The sequence below is a fragment of the Chiloscyllium punctatum genome, chromosome 4 (genome assembly GCF_047496795.1).
Source record: "Chiloscyllium punctatum isolate Juve2018m chromosome 4, sChiPun1.3, whole genome shotgun sequence".
In the NCBI taxonomy this organism is placed as follows: Eukaryota; Metazoa; Chordata; class Chondrichthyes; order Orectolobiformes; family Hemiscylliidae; genus Chiloscyllium; species Chiloscyllium punctatum.
The window spans coordinates 44,563,283-44,585,918 of NC_092742.1; the positions used below are offsets into that span (position 1 = coordinate 44,563,283).

A 22,636-nucleotide genomic window follows, 5' to 3' on the forward strand; every position below is an offset into this window, starting at 1 on the left:
GACCACTCAGCTAATATATTTCTGTGCTGAAACAAGTGGAGAAACTACAGTTATAATGTTACTCAAATTCCAGCACCTGCACTGTTCCTGTCATGTCAGGAATCTAGAGAAAAAAAATAAATTTAAAAACAAATAAATTTAATACTGCCTTCTGCAGGAAGAAGCTGTAATTACTGACAATGTAGTTGATACATTCAAAGATAACAGGTGATGTTTTGGGTGCAAACAGTAATCTCGGCACAAATTGTGCCAAAAATTGCATCTGGTTTTAAACATGTATATTGACTGTGTATGTCCTCCCTCAAGTTTCCACTCAACCTGAATTACATATAATCTCAACTCAAAAATCTTCATTAACCTAAACTGTCAAGTAGTAAGTGTTATTTTGTATATTCCTTGACATATACCCTGTATAAGATTGAGTGGTAACTTGGTGCAGCTTGATTTATGTAATTGAAAATAGGTGTATCCCAAAAACTCAGCATTTTAACGTCAGTGTGCAGCTCACCACTTATTAATCACAATTATTTTAAATGACTGAAAATGACATCAAAAGATTATACAGAACTATTTGTTATTCATAATGGTGTACAATAGTCGGAGTGGACTTCAACAGCTTCCTCATTTCCCCTTCCCCCACCTCATCCTAGTTTCAAACTTCCAGCTCAGCACTGTCTCCTTGACTTGTCCGGACTTGTCCGACCTGCCTATCTTCTTTTCCACCTATCCACTCCACCCTCTCCTCCTTGACCTATCACCTTCATCCCCTCCCCCACTCACCCATTGTACTCTATGCTACTCTCTCCCCACTCCCACCCTCCTCTAGCTTATCTCTCCACGTTTCAGGCTCACTGCCTTTATTCCTGATGAAGGGCTTTTGCCCAAAACGTCGATTTCACTGCTCGTTGGATGCTGCCTGAACTGCTGTGCTCTTCCAGCACCACTAATCCAGTATTTGGTTTTCAGCATCTGCAGTCATTGTTTTTACCTACAATAGTCTGAGGGCTGGTTAGCTCAGTTGGCTGGAAGCTTGTTAGTGATGGAGTTACCATGAAGGACTGTCCTTCTCAACCTCTGTCCTATCCTGAGGTATAGTCGCCCTCAGGTTAAATCACCACCAGTCACCTCTCTGTCTCTCTAATAAGAGAGCAGCCCTATGGTCTGGTAAGACTGGTGACATAATTCACAAGGCCGCCACCTCCAATTCTCTCTCCCCTTCCAATGAGGGAGCAGCCCTATAGTCAGGTGGGACTTTGGTGACTTTACCCTTTATAATAATCTGCTTCTTAGTAACTTCAAATTTCATTTCAAAGCTTTTAGAGCTTTGTGTTTAAAAGAATCAATGTAATCCCTGGTCTCTGAGAAGGTCTGCAAGTGAGACCAAATGCAGAAATATGCTATGGCAATCAATCTAATCTGAAAGTAAGTGTCTGATGAAGGGATTGTAGCACAATGATCTTAAACTCGCCCAAAAGATCATGCACACTTGCTTTTCACGAGCTTGATTCTGTGTAAGTTTCTGTAATAATTTTGCGCAGTTTTCACCTACTGCAGATACTCCAATTAAAACAAAACAATGCAGGCATCCCACTCCCTCCATTGGTGGCATAACTCTCAGTTTATGAGCTGCCTAAGATGTTTGCATCAACATGCGATCAATCTAACATTCACAAGATCTCACTGCAACGTAAACATAAATCACATTAAACTGGAGATGTGGCTTCACAGCTCAAGGATACTAAAATAAATGTACCAAAATAGTACAATAAAACAAAAGGACTACAGATGCTGGAGATCTGAAACAAACAAAAGCAGAAATTACTGGAGAAACTCAGCAAGCCTGGCAGGATCAATGGGAAAAAAAAGTTTGCCTTTTGAGTGCAGTAACCCTTCTTCAGAATGGAGTTATGGAAGTTTTCCGACGATACTCCAATTTTAAAAAAAATTATTAATGAAAAAATTGAAAAGGATATCAAATAGGACACTTATTTCCTCTCAGTTTTATGGTTTTCTTGGACATATTTTCCCCATACTGCTATTTCATGGAACTCATCCTTGATATTTTAGGGTTAAACGAGAAGATTTCAACATTTTTCTTCTCATGCTCTGATCTCTCAGGAATATATTTCCCCAATGAGATATTTCTTCAAACGATCAATGTCTTCCTGGTTATTGTTAAAAAAAAATCACACAACACCAGGTTATAGTCCAACAGGTTTAACTGGAAGCACAGTAGCTTTCGGAGCGTTGCTGGTGATGTGTGATTTTTAACTTTGTACACCCCAGTCCAACACCGGCATCTCCAAATCATTCCTGGTTTTTGTTTTACTTTGGAAATTAGAAGTAGAGTTCTGAAGTATCACCATGAGTGAAACAAAGTGGGAGTAGAATTTCTGTAGCTGACCACTCTGTCTGCTGTAGTCAGTCTGATGGAAGACTGTCATAAACCCTGCCTACAGAAACAGCACAATAGCAATCAGGAGATTGATAGAAACTTTACAGAAAATTCACTCTCATCTTTTTTGGAAGTGTATGAATTTACAGGACCAAACAGATTTTGCAGCTCCAAAATATGAACCTTTGACACTTAGTCACTCGTTGCTACAATAAGGACTGCTCCCTTTGTCTTTCATACCATTTTGAACCATTTGGTTCTTGCACATGTGTTTGCTGCATAACCTACTGACACATGTTGTAGATAAGACCTTGGATGCACCACAGAGCTGTGCAATTATATCTTCATTCAGTGCACTGAACTGTGACAAGCTGGATGCTTCTCATTATGAGCCAAAAAGCAATGTCAGCCAAAGGCTGAGTAATGAAGCTAAGAATCCTGTGTAGACATAGGAGAAGTCAACCCCTGTACACGATCTGGTAGAAGGAAGCATTACTTGGGTGCTGAGTTCCAAAGTGAAGTCCTGAAGAATTGAAATGGCATGAATTAATCCAATAGCAAGCATGATGATGTAACGAGGCTGGAGTTTGCCATTGCCAACCTGCTTGGAAGAAAGGTGAAGGAGGCCAGTGTCCATGGAGCATGCAGGGAGGTTGTGAGCTGCTGCCACCACCAGGAATTTGTGGCATTTAGTTTCTGGTGGAGAGTCAGAAGCTGCAAAGAAATGAGGCACTAATACTTGAAAATAAAGTGACTGCTGCATATGAGTAAGACTCTGAAACCCCCGATTAAACCTTAAGGGGAATATCAGAAATTTTTTTACATGATTCTGGAATTCTGATATTGTCATTTTTGCTATATTTTCCCACATTTATTTCCATTGCCCATGTTGTTAATTGAAAATTCCACCTAAAGTCTTTAAATCATTCTGGTCTCCTATTGGTCTATGCACGTCATTGTTCTTGGGTTAATATTCCTTCTCCAGGGAGTTTTGTTGCTAAAATGAGTGTTGTTGCCATGATAGCTATTGTTGCTGATCCATTGGTGAAGAACAGTAGGTCTCTGGGGCTAGTGGTCATCCTGTACACTGTAAAGGTAGTGAGATCACTTTCACTCCTGATACCATATTCCAAGTGAAGAAAGTGAGGACTGCAGATGCTGGAGATCAGAGCTGAAAATGTGTTGCTGGAAAAGCGCAGCAGGTTAGGCAGCATCCAAGGAACAGGAGAATCGACGTTTCGGGCATAAGCCCTTCTTCATGAAAGGCTTATGCCCGAAACGTCGATTTTCTTGTTCCTTGGATGCTGCCTAACCTGCTGCGCTTTTCCAGCAACACATTTTCAGCTCAACCATATTCCAAGTGCCATGTTTGATAGTCACCATAGGCTGTTCTCAAAGGCACTGGGTCAAGATCCTGGGATAGCCTCCCTAAGGACACTGTGGGCAAATGGGATGAGATTAATTTAAGATATCCAGTTGGCATGGATGAAGTTGATCGAAGGGTCTGTTTCCATGCTGTAGAATTTCTTGCAGCAGTTCAAGGCGGCAGCTCACCACCACCTTCTCAAGGGCAACCAGGGATGGGTGATTAGTGCTGGCAACCTAGCGATGCCCACACCCCACACAGTGAATAAATAAAAAATTTATAGCAAAGGTAAAGTTCATATGATTATGGCAAGCCAGCAAATACATGAGGTGAAATTGCCTTGCATCAAACATAGCTTTCTGATGCAGCAAAGTGGCCATTGTCTACACTATGTGAGTGTTATCTACACATAGACTGTTGGCAGTTATTCAATCAAATAGTGGTTCCAGCTGAGCCTGATCGTGTACTTACTCACTGGTTACACATGCATTTCCAGCAGAGCACCAAAGAGCTGGAAATCTGGCTTATTCTTTTTTCATCAAAGTTAAAGCTCCCTGTAGTTAATCTACTATTGTTTCAGGTATAATTAATGAACTAGAAACTTAACGAGAAAATTTTCACTGCCTGTGTGATTCAGACACTCAAAAACATTTTCAATTATCTCAAAAATTCCTTTAGAAAACGTATTTTCCTTTATCCAAGTGTTACTGAAATCAATTACTACCATACATGTAAAAACATGGAAGAATTTATATTTTAATCTGACGCCTTTCACAAGATTGTTCAAGATTTAATCATTGCTGTGAGCAGGAAACCTATTAGCAACTTTGGACATAGCATACCTCGATAGAAGTATTTCCGCTCCTCAGGAAAAATACTCCTTACCTCAGAAAAGATGTTATTACCATACAATGAACACAAAGGTTCACCAGCCTCCTTCCTGGAATGGTGAGACTGTATTATGAAGAGAAATTGTGAGACAGGGCCAGTATTCTCTAGAGTTTTGAAAAATGAGAGGTGATCCCATTGAAACTTACAAAATACTTAAATGATAGACAGGGTGAATGTGGGTAAGATGGTTCAGGAGTATAGAATCAGGGAACAAAATTTAAAAATAAAAGTAGGTTGCTATTTAGGACCAAGATGAAGAAAATCAGTTTTTACTCAGAGGGTGTGGAATTCTCTACCACAAAGGGCTCTCTCAGTCTTTGAATATGTTTAAGAGAGAGATTAATAGATTTCTGATTACCAATGGATTATCAAGGGTTATGGGGATAGTGTAGGTCAAAGAGATTGAAACATTCACACAATCTTGATCGTGTTAAATGGTGAAGCATTTTCCTATGTTTGTAAATGATCAAATTATCTGACTCATTGGTGTTAGGGAAGGTATAGATTCGATTACTAACAGTGTGGAAACAGGCCCTTCGGCCCAACAAGTCCACACTGACCCACCGAAGCGCAACCCACCCATTCCCCTACATTTACCCCTTTACCTAACACTACGGGCAATTTAGCATGGCCAATTCACCTGACCTGCACATCTTTGGACTGTGGGAGGAAACCAGAGCACCCGGAAGGAAACCCACGCAGACACGGGGAGAACGTGCAAACTCCACACAGTCAGTCGCCTGAGTCGGGAATTGAACCCGGATCTCTGGCGCTGTGAGGCAGCAGTGCTAACCACTGTGCCACCGTGCCGCCCACGGTATAATGTGGGTGATTTCAAGAAAAGGAATTTACTCTTCCACTTTTGTCTCCACACGAACAGGGGTTCAGTTTGAAGGGTCACCTGAAAGATAGCAATTCTTTATTACGCTAGAGTTTCACCGTAATTCCTCTGGCTTAGGGTTGCAGCCCAGAATCTTAATGTGAAAGTATTATGCAGAACCAAGAGTGTGAAAAAGTTTCAGGGGTCTCCACCAAGGTGAAGAATCTGGCTGTGGATTATCTGGTCAGTAAAACTTGATCCATTTAAAGTCAAAACGTGTGGTACTGGAAAAGCACAGCCAGTCAGGCATCCGAGGAGGAGGAGGAGAGTTAACGTTTTGAGCAGAAGCTCTGATGAAGAGCTTATGTGCGAAATACCAACTCTCCGGCTCCTTGGATGCTGCCTGACCTGCTGTGCTTTTCCAGCACCACACATTTTGACTCTGATCTCCAGCATCTGCAGTCTTCATTTTCTCCTAATTGATCCATTTAAAGTCAGGCAACTTAGCAGTAATGGCAATACCATTTATCAAGATAAATTAAACCACCAACAGGGTCACAAATTTCTCCAAAATTACAACTTTACTTCCCTGATATAGACCACAATGCTGGAGATGGCATGAAGAAAAATCTAAAATGGAGGCAGAATTTTGTACTCTGACAGGTAGTGAGCTTGGAGGTGGAAATGCCATTCAATTTGATAGTGTAATGTCACAGCCAAATCCTGCCACCCTGTCGCTTCCACCAGAATGAGGATCAGAGTGGAATAGTGCATGATAAACTGTCCTTCCCCACTGACAACTGAGTCCCTGGTGTGTTCAGTTGATAATCATTTCACAGCTTCATTCCACCTCAGTTATTATCAACCAGCTTGTACCAGGACAGTCCCCATGCCAGATGCACGGTATAACTGGCTCTGGAAGGGTTATTACTGAGGAATGCCATAAGCATCACCCACTATAGAGAAGGTCAGGTGGCCTTGTGGGCAGTGCAGGTTCGATTCTCAGAGGAGTTTGACCTAACACCTGATCATCCTCAAAGTCTCTATAATGTCCATCACATCAATGTATACAGTAACTAGTTGTTAACATAAAATAAACTCTTGTTAACAAGAAGCTTTTCTAGTTAGACCTGGAAATGCCTAATGACGGCTAAGCCCCATGGCCCTACTCTTCCTGTGATCTCCCCCTCCCCTCCCACACCCCCTAAATACTTAAAATCACTGACCTGTGGCCTAGGTCACTATTCTGGGATTCTAAGGTATTCTTCCAACAGCAGCCATAGTCTCCCCAAGATGCCACGTAGTGCAAGAACTGCCAGCCTGTTAGTCTAGGTGGGACTTCCATCCCCAGAGTCTTGTTTTCAGGGGAAGGCCCACCACTGGCTGCCTAGCTCAGCAGGCCTTCCCTAAACAAGGTATCACAGGTTTCATGTCAGTTCTGTGGTCAACACAAGACTCTTGAAACCACAACAATATTCTGCCCAGGAAAGCCTGCTTGCATGAAACAATCACTTGTGTTTAAGATGTGAAAGCAGCATTAAAAAGGTAATCATTTATACATTTTATAGAATTTTTTTTCACTTAGCCAAGTTATATCATCTGTTATTAACTGTTGTGTAAAAATAATTTGCCATATGTCTCAATTTTAAAAGCAAACTGCACAAAACTGGAATTATTTCACAATAATTTGACAGAAAATGTATGCTTTCCTGAAAGCTTTAAAATTAATAAAAGCAATCTGGTAACAATTGGAATTTGGACAGTGACTCAAGCCCACCAAATGGAATCCATTTACTTTTGTCCCCTTCAAAAACAAGCAGCAATACTGCACACAGAGTCATGATTCAATCAGTATAATTATTACAAAGATCATAGAAATTATTAATAGAAATATTCTCTAAATGTTAAACATAGATTCTCATTGGTGTAATAGAGTAACTAACCTGGCATATGTAGTCTTCTAATAATTAAAAGAATAGGAGGTATTTAGAAAAACCCATTTACTGTACACGCAAGTGTCAGCTAGGATATACTGGCTTACACTTCCACAATAACCTACCCAAGACTAAAGGACTAAGCAGGATTAAGTAGTAACACCTGGACTTATTTCTGGAGCAGCAAGGTGATCAACTTAATTGATTCTTCTGATATAAATTTCATGTTCATTGCACATAAGTCAGGTCCTGATGGAGCCAAATTCATGGAATTTGCAGGATTCTGTATTTTTTGTTGTCTGAGATTTGTTTTAAATAGTTGGTAACAACTAATAGCAAAGGAAGAATCAAAACATGTTCTGAGCATAATCTCTTTTTAAGTTGTGGTATTAACAGCTCCCTGATGTCAATAAGACCCAGTTTAAGAGGACAACGATGAAAACTGTTCTTTAAATCAATTTTACAGTTTAACAGCTATAGTGAAGTGAATTGGTAAAATACAAACATCCTTTTGACCTTAAAAGGCAAAAAGCTTTATTTGTGGAATGATTCCATCATAAAATGTACTCAGTGTAAATAGAATAGTCACTAGACCACAGCTAATCATGCAAGCTGGTTTCTTGCCACATACTGTGCTTAATGCCTAACAAGGAGTGCTCCTGCAATCAGCAAGGTCAAGGCTTCTCATTGGAAAGGAATTAGACAAACAGAACAATGTACCATTATTTCAGAAAAGATTCTAGGAACTGAAACAAGACAGCATTGTCCATTAATTATCTTTTCAGACCCTGTTATCGTGCCAGTTGGTACAGCTGTTGCAGTGCATCCACTTCTTTCAGACCAAGCACTTTGTGCCTATTTTGTTTGTGCCACAACCAACAAAAAGAAACAGGTTTCCAGCCCCTCAATATTGTACTTCTATTCTTTGCACTGGCAAAGAATATTTACTTTAATGGCAACATTTTATTCTCTTTAAATTTCTTAATTTCTTTAGTCTTTTAGGAAAATAGAAAGCTCGGTCCCTCAAGCCTGTTCTGCCGTTCAATCAGATCAGACCTAACAAGGTTAAATTACATGCATCAAGTGAACCCTGACATTGGTTCCATAATTTACCTAAACAAAGTTGATCAAGATCAGATTTGAAATTTTCTATTGATCCAATCTTAACTACATTTGTGGAAGAAGAGAGTTTTTAGGCTTCTGCTAAAAACCAGAGAGAACTGAACTGCTTCCATGATAGATGAGCTGGGTTTAAATTTTCATTAATTATGTTAGTTAAGTTGCAAGCAACCCCTGTTTGGTGCAAAGGAAATGTGGATCTAGTTACTTCTGCAGTTGTTGGCCTTTGCTGAATAGAATGTTTTCTTATCCATCTGATTGTAGGCTTGTCACCTACAGGATGATCCCATTTTCGAGTATCTACATTTGACAGGTCCTACTCACAGTAAGGGAGAAAGCAGTCAGTGAGACAAGACAGTGACATCGCATAGTGCTACATTTAGGTAGCTCTGAAACCTTCAGTAGTTTATGATATCCAAGTGTTGTACAGTGAAGTCTCTCATGACAGGCAGCAGGTTGAGAGAAATCCTGAGACCTTCGACCTTTGTCACCAATAAACCCTCAATGTTTATGGGTTTGTGTAGCCAACTAAACTGTCCTGAAACGTTTAAACATTTTATAGAAATGCATTTAACCTGAGGGAGGCAATAGTTTGTGCACCTTCTCTTAGCAGATGTCTGAGCAATGAAGGAGTGTGGACATGGGACTGCATACCTGCCATCCTCAGGTGCCAGCGCACTCTCTTGAAAAGCTGACGGATAGAATGAAAGTTTGCTTCCAGAGACGAACGGAATCATCACCGATTCCTTACTCTCAGCCACATGGTGGGTGTAAGTGTGAAATTGTGTGTGCAGGGTCAGGTCCTACTGTAGTAATTGTAATGAGGTCAGCTAGGTGACTGGGGCTGTTAATATAAACAGGAGCATCGAGGTTCTGTTCACTCTGATCCAGCTCCCTTACAGTCAGCTCTCAGTGTCACGTACTATGGGTGTGCACATAAAGGGTTACTCGGTAACAGGATATCAGGCTTTGTGGAGTTATTTCACTTACCATGATCCATGCACTTTGCTTATGGTCTCAGTGTTGTCCAAATTAGAGTACAGCACTTAGGCTGCAATCAGAATGGATCCAAAACATTAAACTCATTTGAAAAATGTTTCTGTATAGAAATCGGAAAATTCAACTTTTTATGTTAGTTTACTTGACTTGGGCCATATATTTGGATTTTTAATTGGTGATCAAGACTCTGTAGTAACGTTAACAATGCCAGTAAAATTTCCACAGAGAGGGCCAACAGATGCAATAAGGCTAGATTACCGAATAAAGCAGCACCCTGAACCAAGCCATAGGAAATGTGAAGATTCATTTTAAGTGCTTGGAAAAATCTGCTAGAGTGCAATGATGCAGTCCAGTCAGCAGTCGATGAATCATTATACTTTGTTGCATTCATCAATGAAATTGCAATTAATATAAACTTGATGTTCAATTCAATGGAACAAAATAATGGCTGGTGATTCATTGTTGCAATGGAAATGAAAATGTATCCACAAAAAGTCACAGAAACTATAACAAAGAACTTAGAATTTGTTCACAAGATGTTTGACAATCCTCTCAGAAGCCATTTCTTAATTAAGCTTACAAATGACAAGACATTTGGATGAAAAGATCTTTGTAAAACTTTCCATATATTTAAGATCTCACATTGAATGATGATTCAGTAATTAGAAATGCTATGTTATGCCATAAAAAATGTAGTTACAGCTCTGTATTGGAGTTTGCCAATGTCCAATTATTGCCATATTCCAACAAGCATTTTGATTTAGTAGTCCAGCATGCAGAGCAATTAAATTTATTTGTTCCCAACCTAGTAATATATAAATTTTAACATCAAACAGCCAGTTCCAACCTTCAAAGCAACTTTTAACAAATACAAAGAGGGTCCACAGAGACAGACAATTCCCAACAGCAGCGTTGTGCAGCTTGTCACATCAACCTATTGCTTTTACAAGTTAAACTTCAGCCAGAAGTGCATTTTACTGAAGCCAAAGTTTATGTCATACTTATCCTAAAGTACTATTAAAATATTTTGGATAAATTCCCCATTTTGTTTTATTGAGTAAGGTGTCCAGCTTTAATCTCTGAAACATCAAGGTGACAGCCAAGAGTGGGAGAAGTAACAGATAAACATCCTGACTGATACCTGTTGGAGGAGTCACTGAACTATGCATTTTGGATTGCCTGAAAATTAAAAGTTAAAGTTTTTCTCATGGATTAAATGACCATTTGCATCCATATTTTTGTTGTCACTCCACTCTGTCTCTGAAAAGTCCCATATATCCAAGAGTTGAGAAGAAGAACAAGTATGTCTGTTAAGAAATATAAAGAGAGTGAGGAGATGTATTTTCCCTCTGGCAAGTCATTGAAACAATTGATTTGAGGCAAAATTAGATAATTTTAGACAGCAAAGGGAGTTGAAAACTATGGGAAAAAATTGACAGATGGAAGTATAAGGTGGAAAAACACTAACTTGTCTACTTTGGTAGGAAGTAAAGAAAAACAGTATACTATTTAGATTGAGAGAATGAAGAAATCTGATGTACAGAGGGATCTGGGATGTGCTGGTACATGAATCATAAATTAGAATGCGGCTATAACAAGTGCTTAGCAAAGTAAATGGAATTTGCCATTTATTGCAAGGGAATTAGAATATAAAAGTAGAGTGGTTTTACTGAGTCTGGGTTTGATTGAATAAGAAAATTAATTTATGTTCTATTTGATTATGGTTTGCTGTAAAACACCTTGAGGGGGAATAGCCTCAAGACCTAGGTCAAAAGGAAGGCCACAGGTTTATGGTTTTATGACTCACACTAATGAAAACAGAAGCCAGCAAATTGAAAATGATTTCAAGTAAAAATGTTTTAATTTAAATCTAAGCTATATTTTAAAATGGTTAAATTTCATAATTTAAAGTATTGACAGCTTATGTATATTTTGTGGTTGTTTTGAGCTTTAACATATATTAAGCATCAACCGTTGTTGTGGAGTTATATATAGTTCTGTTAGTTTGGAGTTTTCTAGAATACTTAGATGAATTAGTTACAGTAATACTAAATCTCTGGGAGGGTTGGCACTGTATACCCTAACCAGATGAATAAATTGTTCTTCAGGTGCCATCTTATTTTGGTAAAGCTAGTAAGCTAACAAGCTGTTACAAAATTGATTATCTTGTAAAGTAATTCGCATGGCAAAGAATGAATCAGAAGGCAATAGGAAGTGGTGTCACTAAAATAACCATTACTTACAAAAGAAACCAATGTGGAATGCAGCAACAATTGGAGGTTGATCATGTGCTGTTCATATATTGGCAGGTCAGTTATATTTCAGAGTGGCTCTGATCCTACACTGTGCTATTGGCTAACAAGCGGATTCTTAGTGGTGAGTACAGAAGAAGGAAACATTGAGACCGGGAGAACTCAAGATAACACGGTGGTTAGCTCAGCTGCCTCATTGTGTGAGAGTCCTGGGTTCAATTCCAGCCTTGGGTGACTGTCTGTGCAGAGTTTTCATGTTCTCCCTGAGCCTGTGTGAGTTTCTGCTGGGCACTTCTGTTTCCTCCCACAATCCAGAGATGTGTGGATTCGATGGATTGACCATGCTAAGTAGTGATCAGGGATGTGCAGGCTAGGTGGATTAGCCATGGGAAAGGCAGGGCTGTTGGGGATAGGGTCGTTATAGGGTCAGTGCAGACTCAATGGCCAAATGGCTTCTTTCTGCACCATAGGTTTCTAAGATTCTAATTTCAATCAACAGAAGAGAACAAGAAATGTGTGCCAATCAAGCAGTGTTGTGATCTTGCATCCGACAATGACCGCTTTTATTAAGTACCATTTATTTTGTACTTTTTAAGATAAACTTACTAAATTCTGGAACATGCATGAAGACATATTTGTACTTGGAATGAGCCTTCTGACTAATCAGGGCAGATAAATTTTGAGATTGACAGTCTCAAATTCAATCTATAATTGTAATGAACTTCAATTGTTATGCTCCAAATCAAAGTACACCCCAAAACCATGCAGGACCAGCTGATGGAAGCTGTGCCAGCTGTAAGCCTTGACAGACAGAGGAAGCCAGGCCCATGTTGAGCCTTTAGTCACAGCTATAAGAAACCTCCTCCACATGTTTTGACAGGCAAGGCTGCTAGAGGCCAGACACAGTGATGGGAAGGTAATGGAGGAGTCCACTCAGGCTAGCAGTTCTGTTATGTCTCAGATATGTGAACATTTGAGTTCCTCCTCCTCTTTAGTGGCTACCAGATGGGTACTTCATGCCATCACTCTGGGCATGGTCAAGAATAGCAAGGTGCCCACTCCTCCACTAGTAATTAAGGAGGTGCCATTGCACATAGAGGAAGGAAAAGCTACCTCCTGCTTTTTCTGCAAACACCTCTCAGGTATTCCATGGCTAGAAGCCATTCTTTAACCTCCAATAACCCCAATACCTCCAGAGGTCACATAGAAAGGAATCCCTCAGTATGCCCAGCCCTCTAGGCACTGGTTAACCACAGAAACTTTGTGATGGTCTCAGAAGTACAACTGAGCTGGAGGTAGGCAGCTGAGTGATGGCCCATCACCCATCATAATGATAATAGTGCTTTCTGGACGATTGTAAGGAAGTGTACATTTTAAATATCACCCCTTTGATGCAATACCTCTCTCAAGTAAATAAAGGATTCAATTTTTTACTTTTGTGTTTGCCAGTGTTGGCAGAAACAGCTTCAGTGATGACAGGCCTGTACTTCAGAGATATATCTCATCAGTTATTTCATGTGGATACCTGCAAGGTTTTCGCCCCTGCAGCTTTGTATGTGTGGTTAATGCAGTTATTCTCCAAGGAGCAGGTTTAAACATTGCGTACATGGCCATGTTTCATTTGGATTTAATCTTATTGAAGCATTAATTAGCTTAAATGATGATGACAATGATTGTTATCTTGTATTGAGTATTACAAAGGGAGACAGATGGAAATGCTCATTAAATCTGTACTGAATGTAGCTGTCTGGGACCCTCACACACAATAGTTCCATTCAATTTTTTCATTGTTCAGAAATTCTACTTTAATGTTGAATCCTAGGTTGGATGCTGCAAAGTTTTTATTTGAATATTTCTTTCTTGCTTATATCCTCCATTGGGACAGACTGACAAGATAACAGTATTATGAGAGTACTGAACAATGTCAAGTTAAAAAGGTAATGCCATTCTGTCAGGATTAGTGAAATTTTGTGTGAAGCTATTATACGGAATTTGACAATGCCACAAATGATGGAAATTCCTTTGCTATAATGCATTTAACAATGTTTTAAACACCTGGCAAAATGCTTGGATGTAGTATTCTGTTCAAACAATTCAGTCTGTGACGGGCTCCTCCTCGGCAAAATAGTCACTTATTTGCAACTATGGTGGGATCTTCTGCTGCCAGAGATGGTCAGCTTGGAGGCAGGAATGGCCCTTCATTAAGGAAGGTAGTGGCAGAACCAAATACTACCATCTTCTTGTCTCCACCAAAATCTTCCAGCTGCACAGCCAATCAAAACCCTGATGTAGCGTATGAAAATCTATTGTAGGGCCTCAGCCTGTTAGCACTGTAACTAACACAGTTACCAGCTGGCTAATTCCTGTATAGTCGTCAGTGCTAACTGCCTAACTTGAGAGCAGCTTATCACCTGGTATTTGGTGGGAGAGGGGTGGGGGGGGTACTTTTTCAAACACCTTATTAAAACAGACTGGAAACTTAACTGCTTCAAAAGAATCTGCTCTATCTGTTCCCAAAAACCATGATCCTTTATGAATTTGCTGCCAACATGAGTGTAATTAGTTGTGTCAGCCACCTTGAATTCAGAGTTTAGAAGAAAATTGTCATGACCTGTCTGTTTCTTGGTCTGCTGGATTGGGATTTTTAAAATGTCCATATGGAGGTGTTTGTTTCTTTTGCTATTAGGATATTCGCTAAAATAAGCAGACCTCCTAAACAATTAAACAGAAAAAGTTTACATTTATTTAGCTCCTTTCCAGACCGCAGGACTCCCCAAAGCCCTTTACAATCAGAAATACTTTTGAAGTGTTGCCACTGTTTAGAGTCTTACAGGATGGAAACCGATCTTTCAGTCCAACTCATCCACACAGACCAAGTTTTCCAAACTAAACAAGTCCCATTTGCCTGCACTTGGCCCATATCCCTCCAAATCTTTCCGATTCATGTACCTATCCAAATGTTTTTTTAAATGTTGTAAACGTACCTGCATCTACCACTTCCTCTGGCATTCCGCATACAAGTTGTAATATAAGCAGACATTATGCACACAGTAAGTTTCCACAGACTACAATGTAATATAGACCAGAAAATCTATTGTAATGATGTTTGTTGTGCAATCAATTACAGCCAGGGAGATTTATCCAACTCTAACTTTATGGGATTTTTTTGTATCCACCTGAGAGGATTGCATATGCTTTGGTTCTGTCTCATCTGAAAAGGTATTTAAGTGTAAAAATAAAAAAGATAGCTACAAGTGAGGGAAATACAAACAGGTTTCAGGTGAAAGTTTATGCCTAAAATGCTCCTTCTATTCTCTTCATATTGCTGTGCTTTCACCATTCTCTGCTAATGTTACAGATCTTCTTTGCATCGTTCACATTAAAATGGGGGAGACTCTAGTTCATAATGATAAGTGTAGTATATTATGTAACACCCAATGTGTTCCTTTACTTCTCTTATAAATACAGCACTTTGGATGACCTGTCCCCTTAATGCCATGAGGTTGAGTCACTAGAAGTAATCTGAAGTTGATTATAACATTGTTGGAACAAATTTGTGGACAGAAAACCCAATCAACTTTTGGCTACACATTAGGAGCATTCAAAAAATGAAACCACTGCGATTTTCATTTTTGTTTCCACTTTTTGATAATTTATATATAGAATTTGTTGAATTGCATCTACATTTACTAATTTCCAACTGTAGCCTGGAATAGTATAAGGAGGACATAAATAGGACGCAGTGATAAAATGAGGTTGAATGACCAGGAACTTGGCAGATAGTATATAATATGAAAAGTGTGAAATTACCTACTTTGGTACGAAAAAGTAGAAAACCTTTCAAAAGAGAGAGACTGAGAAATGGTGGCTTTCAGAAGGATGCAGGTATCTGTGTGTACAAATCGCAGAAAGTTAACATTCGGGTACAGTGAGCAATTAGGAAGATGTTAAGAAATGCAACTTAGTACAATTATAAGCCCCTTGGTGAGACTCCCATCTGTGGAACTTGTTTATTCTGGCCTCATGCAAGCAACCATACACTTTTCTTACAGCGTGTAACCAAAGTTCTCGAGACCGATTCCCTGCATGATGGCTTTGTCCTTTGAGGGAACATTGATCTGACATCTGATCTAGAGATATAGCACCTGGAATTTAGAAGAATAAGGAAAGAACTCATGGAGCCATAAGATTCTGAGGTGGCTTGGAGAATGTTTCACTTGCCAGAGAGCCTAGAAACAGGGATCATGGTCTCAGAATTAGGGACTGGTTATTCAGGTCAGAGATAAGGAGAAGTTTCTTCCCAATATTAAAAAAATGTGTATCTTTGAAGTCTCTACCCTACAGAACTATGAATGTTCTGACATTGAGTACATTAAAAACAGACATCAATCTATTATTTCAGATACTAAAGAGATCAATGGAAATGGGCATAGTCTGGAAATTAGGCAAAAATAGCTTTGCAAGTGTTTGATGCGATCTAGCCAGATCTGGCTAAACAATGGGATATCCTCAGGGATGCAATTCTTAACTTGTGGGAACAAAGATGTGACGTAGTGGGGAAAATGGCGAGGATGGGAGTCAGTGAAAATTTTGTTGAAGGTGAGGATATTAAATATGGAGCTGAAAAGCAATTGAACTGTTTGATGTGATGATGCATGAAATGTCAAAGCATGGCCACTTTTGAAGTTTGAAGGTACTATCATTGGATTCTTGGAGAAGTTTATTATTCTGGGCTGAACCAAGAACTCACTTCCTTCTATGGAACTGTGGGTGGTGAGAGACATCAGAATGCAGTGAGATGACCTTGTGAAATTGGGAAGATTGAATAAGCTAGCAGGGTCAGGAATTTGGCTATAAAAATGGTTGTAAAATTTATATTGAAGGAGAGCAAGGCAGAACGAAAGGGCCGAGACGGCAGTAAGAGAAGTGTTTTAAGATGATAACGGAAAATCATTGAGTCTGAGTTGCTGTTAAGTACAAATCTTGAGGGACAGAAGGAGTGAGGAACCTCCGTGAAGCACTCAGGTGGGGACTGAGGGGTGCTGGAGAAGGAATATTTGAAAAGGGGGTAAAAGGGTGAAATGTGGTGATGCACTTCAAAGAAAGAAAAGCAATTAGTGGATTGCAAAGGGGAAGACAAAGGAAGGATTTGGTGATTAGAACCACACAGTTTTTATGATAAATTGGATGGGGCAAGTTTGGGAACATTTAATCAAGTTGGTACACTTCAGAAATGGTAAAACTATCACCACCAGTCAGCAAGATTTCAGTCAAGGCTAAGTGTCAATGCAATCTTCCACATTTAGGTCATGTTAGCAATGTTTGTTTTTATAAGTGAATTGCCATTCTAGAGAGAAAATTTAGAGAGCAGAAAATATTGATTAGGTGATAGCAGAGTTCAAAGAAAAAGTGACAAATGGTGTGATGAGAGGGTGGGAAAGTTACAGATTGACACTCAATGGATACGTGAACAGAAAATCAGAGAGTGTGGTGGGGATGATACCCCAGTTGGGATTACTGCTGGTAAGGAGGCAGCAGTTGTAACATTGTGAAGAGAGGCACAGAGGAAATCATTGGGCATAGCCAATGAGATTTCAAGTCTGGACTACAGAATTTGGTGAAATGACCAGCAACTACTGTGTTAAAAAACAAATTCAATGGTTCTGCAGAGTGCATTACAAAGGTGGGAGTTGGGAAAACATTTCCTACGCTGATGAAAGTGGTGTTATGAAGCAGCTGTCTACTGCATGAAGAGTCATGGATGCAGTACAGCTAGAGACATTTTGCATAGAAGCAAAAACATACAAAACTTTCAAACAATAAGGCAAAGTCTCATCTCCCACCTCTTAAAAGGGCTCCATGTGAGCCAATTGGGTAATTCTTGACTGTCAGTCAAAACGAGTTTCCTTACTCTTCATAATGTTCTCTGTGACGTTTCTCCAGCACTCACAAATGATCTTTCATTTCTAGAGACTCTAAGACAATCTGAGAAGTTTGGCAATCCAACTCTAAAAGCTTTTCATTATTTTTAATCAATATTGTATTGACTTCAGTTGAAGCAGTATTTTCTCATTAAAGTGGCAAACTTTGGGTTAAGTGTATTTGATTTTGGAAGGTTTTGGTCTTTCCACATATGCTTATCATATGTTAAAGAATCACCGTGTGAACTGGAGACTTGGTTGTGTTAAATGTGACTAAGCAATCATCGGCATTACTAAACGATGCAAATAAGACATTCTCCTTTGCCATGTGAAACTTTAAGACTCATGATTACTTGAACTATTCATTGTTAAATGGGTAAATTGTGCTGATTATCATAAAAATCAGGAATTAAGTCACTTAGGAACACAGAACTTAGGAGCAAGAGTAGGCCATTTGGCCCTTCAAACTTGCTTTATCATTCAACAAGAATGTATCATGTAAAACTCTGTTATTTCACTTTTTAGATTAGAAAAAAATCTAAACATCATGGCATAGACAGAGAATACAGGGGCTAACACCTTCAACATATTGTCTAGCTAACACCCATTGTTACAGTTAACCTGAGAATGCAACTTTTAAAAAAAGGTTTTGTGATTTACACATGAAAGTAGTGAAACTATCATGGTACTCAAACAGATGAAAGACTCAACAGACAATCCAGGTATTTTTCAATGTATAATTTCAGTTACATCACACTGTAAACTTTTGCTATAAATTCCGTGCCATACAATTGTGTCCTCCACAACCACCTGATGAAGGAGCGACGCTCCGAAAGCTAGTGTGCTTCCAATTAAACCTGTTGGACTATAATCTGGTGTTGTGTGATTTTTAAATTATGTCTCTTAAAGGTATACTGACTGTGAAACATAGGAGGTCACTATGTGACCTTACATATATTTTTAATATCAATTATTTTTGAATTTTTGATTTATGAATTAATGTCTGGTTTCTTTTTCTGTGTCTGAAGAGTTTAATAATTAACTTGTAGATATAGCTGTAGCCATAATGAGTTCTTTTATACCAATATGTGAAAGTTAGCTTTCAGAACAAATGGCTTTTTGTAAATGTTACAAGGGTTTATGACTGAGCAAGGTAAATAATTGTGCATCAAGATTTCTAAAAGAAAATTTGGATCCCTTTTAAGCTTCAGGGAACCACCTCATGGCTTGGAGAAAAAATGTTTTTGATTTGCAGCTTGAAGCATTTCTGTAAAACGTTTTTGGATGCAGATCAACGTGCTCTGTGAAAGGGAGAAGATAGTAAAAATAGAGCAAAGAATTTAGTAATAGTTTCAGGTCAAAAGGTGATGTGTTAGAAAAGGATTCTTCGCTGGTTTGAAGACAGTAAAAGGGATGCTTTTGGGATCTGTAAAGGACTGTTTTTCTATGTTTCAAAATATCTGATCTGATGTGTATATAGTTTGGAATTAATCTGTATTTTCTTCATTTCTTCTATGAAACAAACATCTACTTATTTGTCATAACTAAATTGTAACATTGCACATTTATTTTTCAATGAGAGACATCTTTGTTAAAACTGAACAAAATATGATCTATCAACCCAGTCTGGAATCTGACTTGCCCAGTAATGACATCAGCAGGCTTAGTAACAAACATAGCACCAACTCAGAAGGACAGCAAGTTTCTCATATTAAAAACAAAAAATGAATCATCCATCCATCACTGTCATGATGTTAATGTCACAAGTGACATCAACTTCATTGTTTTTCAGAGGGAGAATGGGTTAGTGCTTTGTACAGAATGCACAATGTCCTTTCTCTATAGTCTCAGGTAATATTTGATTTATAAATCCTGTCAGGAGCTGTACATCTTTTCACCATTTCTTACAAGGTCCCAAAAGCATCATCACAAACTAATGTGAATCTGTAGAATCTGTGCAAACTTAAAAAAACAATGAGCTTATTGTATACACCAAATGGGTAATAACTTCGATGGATATTTCAACAAATGTTTTTCCAGCACCACATTTTTCAGCTCTAATTCAACAGTCTATTTCAGTTTCTGATTTCTCCACATGTTTGGAAACATAAGTATAATGAAGCTTTTGTACCTGCACAGTCTGTTGAAGCAATGGGAAGGATCTTTGTGCTTGTGGTTCCTTACAGAGAATGAGCTCCTGACTTCAGATAGCCATCACAACTATCAATGAGCAGAGATGAAGTGTCTAATTATAAAGAGAGCAAGACTGGCTGTGGCTACTTAATTCTTGGCAGCCATCTACACAACAACACACCAGAGGCCTGGCAACAGCTCAATTGCTCAGTCCTACACTATAAAAGGTGAAGGAAGTGATTCCACATAAATGAAGTGGGGGGGGGGTGGTTTGGGGCAGTGGTAGAAAAGAAAAATAAATGGGCAACTCATCAATCTCACAAAAGTTGTCATAGTTGGCATACATCTTCAAAACTGGAGAATCAAAAACAGTGTTGAATATAGCAGCTTGACTCTTAGGGAGCTCAGCTCAGTCCTGAGATCCTTAAAAGTGGCAGGCATGAACAACTCTGGGATTCCTTGCTGCATTCTTCTTCTGGTATAGGATGCAATGAGCAAACTCAATGCAGCATTTCTGCCCTTGCTGACTCCACTGCAGTTCAAAGCCTCTGAAATTTTGATAGGACTCTAGATTATTTTGTTCATGGTACCTCAAAAGAATTCATGAGTGAGGGGAGTCTAGTCTTAAATTAGAAAAGAAAAAAAAATTAGACATTTAACAGTCCATTTGAGAAATATTGCCATGCTTACCTTCTCAAATGGAGATCCCATCGAGGAAACCTTCAAACCACTTATCCTTTTTTTCCAGATAAACCCAGATAATTAAAAAACACCCATTCTGGCAGAAGTTCCACCTCATGCCTCACCTGGAGTGCAGTGACCCTCAGGTTAAACCACCACTAGTCATCATGCTTTAGTGAGAGAGCAGCCAATGGCCCTCTGGGATAATGGAGTCTTCACACTATCACCCAGAAGGTCAACGGCAGTAGATACATGGGAACACTACCATCTGTAAGTTCCCCACCAAGCCTCTCACCAACCTGACTAGGAAATATATCACCTTTTTTTCCAGTATCATTGGGTCAAATACCATGAATATCCTCTCTAACAATATTATGGGTCTACCTAAAGCAGGTGGACTGCAACGACTCAAGAAGCCAGCTCATCACCAACTTCTCAAGGGCAATTAGGAATGGGTAATAAATGTGTTGGGAGAAAGTGATGACTGGAGATCAGAGTCAAAGTGTGGTGCTGGAAAAGCACAGCCAGTCAGGCAGCATCCAAACAGCAGGAGAACCGACATTTCAAGCATAAGCTCTTCAACAAGAATGAGGGGGTGGCCCAAGAGGGCTGAAAGATAAATGGGAGGGGGTGAGGCTGGGGGGGAAAAGGTAGCTGAGAATGCAATAGGTAAATGAAGTTGGGGGTAAAGGTGTTAGGGTGGAGAGGAGGTGCAGCAGATAGGTGGGAAGGACAGGTAGGAGAGGTGAAGAGGGCAGTGCTGAGTTGGAAAGTTGGATCTGGGATAAGATGGGGGGGGGGGGGGGGGGGGAAGGGTGGAAATGAGAAAACTGGTTAAAATCCACTTTGATCCCATGTGGTTGGAGGGTCCCAAGGTGGAAGATGAGGCGTTCTTTCTCTAGACGTCAGGTGGTAAGGGTTTGGCAGTGGAGGTGGTCCAGGACCTGCATGTCCTTGGCATTAGTGGGGGGGTTAAAGTGTTCAGTCACAGGACAGTGGGACTAGCGACGCCCACATTCTACGAATGAATTAAAAACACAGCTCTGCAGAGGGACGAATCTGAAGTCAGCTCGGATATATACTTTAAAAAGATGAACTTTTTGAATAGAGATTTTGGAGTCAATTTATCCTCTAGATTTTTAAGCTTCAATTAGCTAAAAGTACAGTTAGAAATTTCAAATATGAAAGTAAAAGTAGTTGAACATACTGGGACCAGTTTTTTTCCGTTGGGAATTTAAGTTCCGATGAATCATTTTGCTTTGTGAACTGTAACTTTTAGCAGCAAAAAGTAAAGCTAACCCACAGCACTCTCCCCACAACAAGACAAAGCCGATTTTACATCAGAAAAACCATAAGCAACTCAGAAATAGGCCAGACATTAACCTTGATTTATTACATAGTAATTTCTTCATCTTAAACTGATTTTTATTTTAAAAATAACTTCTGAGAGAAAGGAGAGACAAAAAGTTAATCTTAACTCTTAATATAAAGCCCATCTACAGGGAAACTTCTATTTGAGATCCTGACAAAAATCTTAAAACATCTTTTCTCTTCAGCTTTTCAAAAAAAAACTCATTGTAAGGAGACTGAATCAGTGCTAATCATTAAAAAAGTTCAGGGAATTGAGACTGAGTTTGACAACATTTTGTTGTCACACGCACCAAGATACAGTGGAATGTGAGGTTTACAGATGCTGGAGATCAGAATCGAGACTGTGGTGCTGGAAAAGCACAGCAGCTCAGGCAGCAGCCGAGGAGCAGAAGAATCAACCTTTTGGGCATAAGCCCCTTCATCATGAAAGATTCTTGACCAAGGTACTGAAAAGTGTTGTTTTGTGTGCTGTACAGGCAGATTGTACCATACAAAGTGCATCAGGGTGGGAGAATAGAGTGCAGAATGCAGTGTTACAACTGCAAAGAAGGTAAAGAGAGAGAGAGAGAGAGAGAGAGAGAGAGAGAGAGAGAGATCAGAGTTAACATTTGAGAGAGCCTTTCAAAAGTCTGAAAACAGTGGGGAAGAAACTGTTCTTGAATGTCTTCATATATTTATTCAAACTCTTATATCTAATGCCTGACAGGAGATGAAAAAAAGAGTACATCTGTCGTAGGGAGGGGTCTTTGATTAT

At 39.3% G+C, this 22,636-nt stretch overlaps 1 protein-coding gene across 2 annotated transcripts in view; it reads right to left on the reverse strand.

Moving 5' to 3' along the window:
* Window positions 1-22,636, reverse strand: part of eml1 (EMAP like 1) — a 253,491-nt gene that overhangs the window by 205,112 nt on the left and 25,743 nt on the right. The window contains exon 1 of one of the 2 annotated variants that reach the window (XM_072568532.1): window positions 7,416-7,499. The exons of the other annotated variant lie outside the window; for it this stretch is intronic. Coding sequence (XP_072424633.1) covers window positions 7,416-7,422 — 7 coding nt within the window. The 5' untranslated portion in view covers window positions 7,423-7,499. Of the gene's footprint in view, window positions 1-7,415; window positions 7,500-22,636 lie in introns of those variants that run through there. 2 annotated transcript variants of the gene reach the window in all.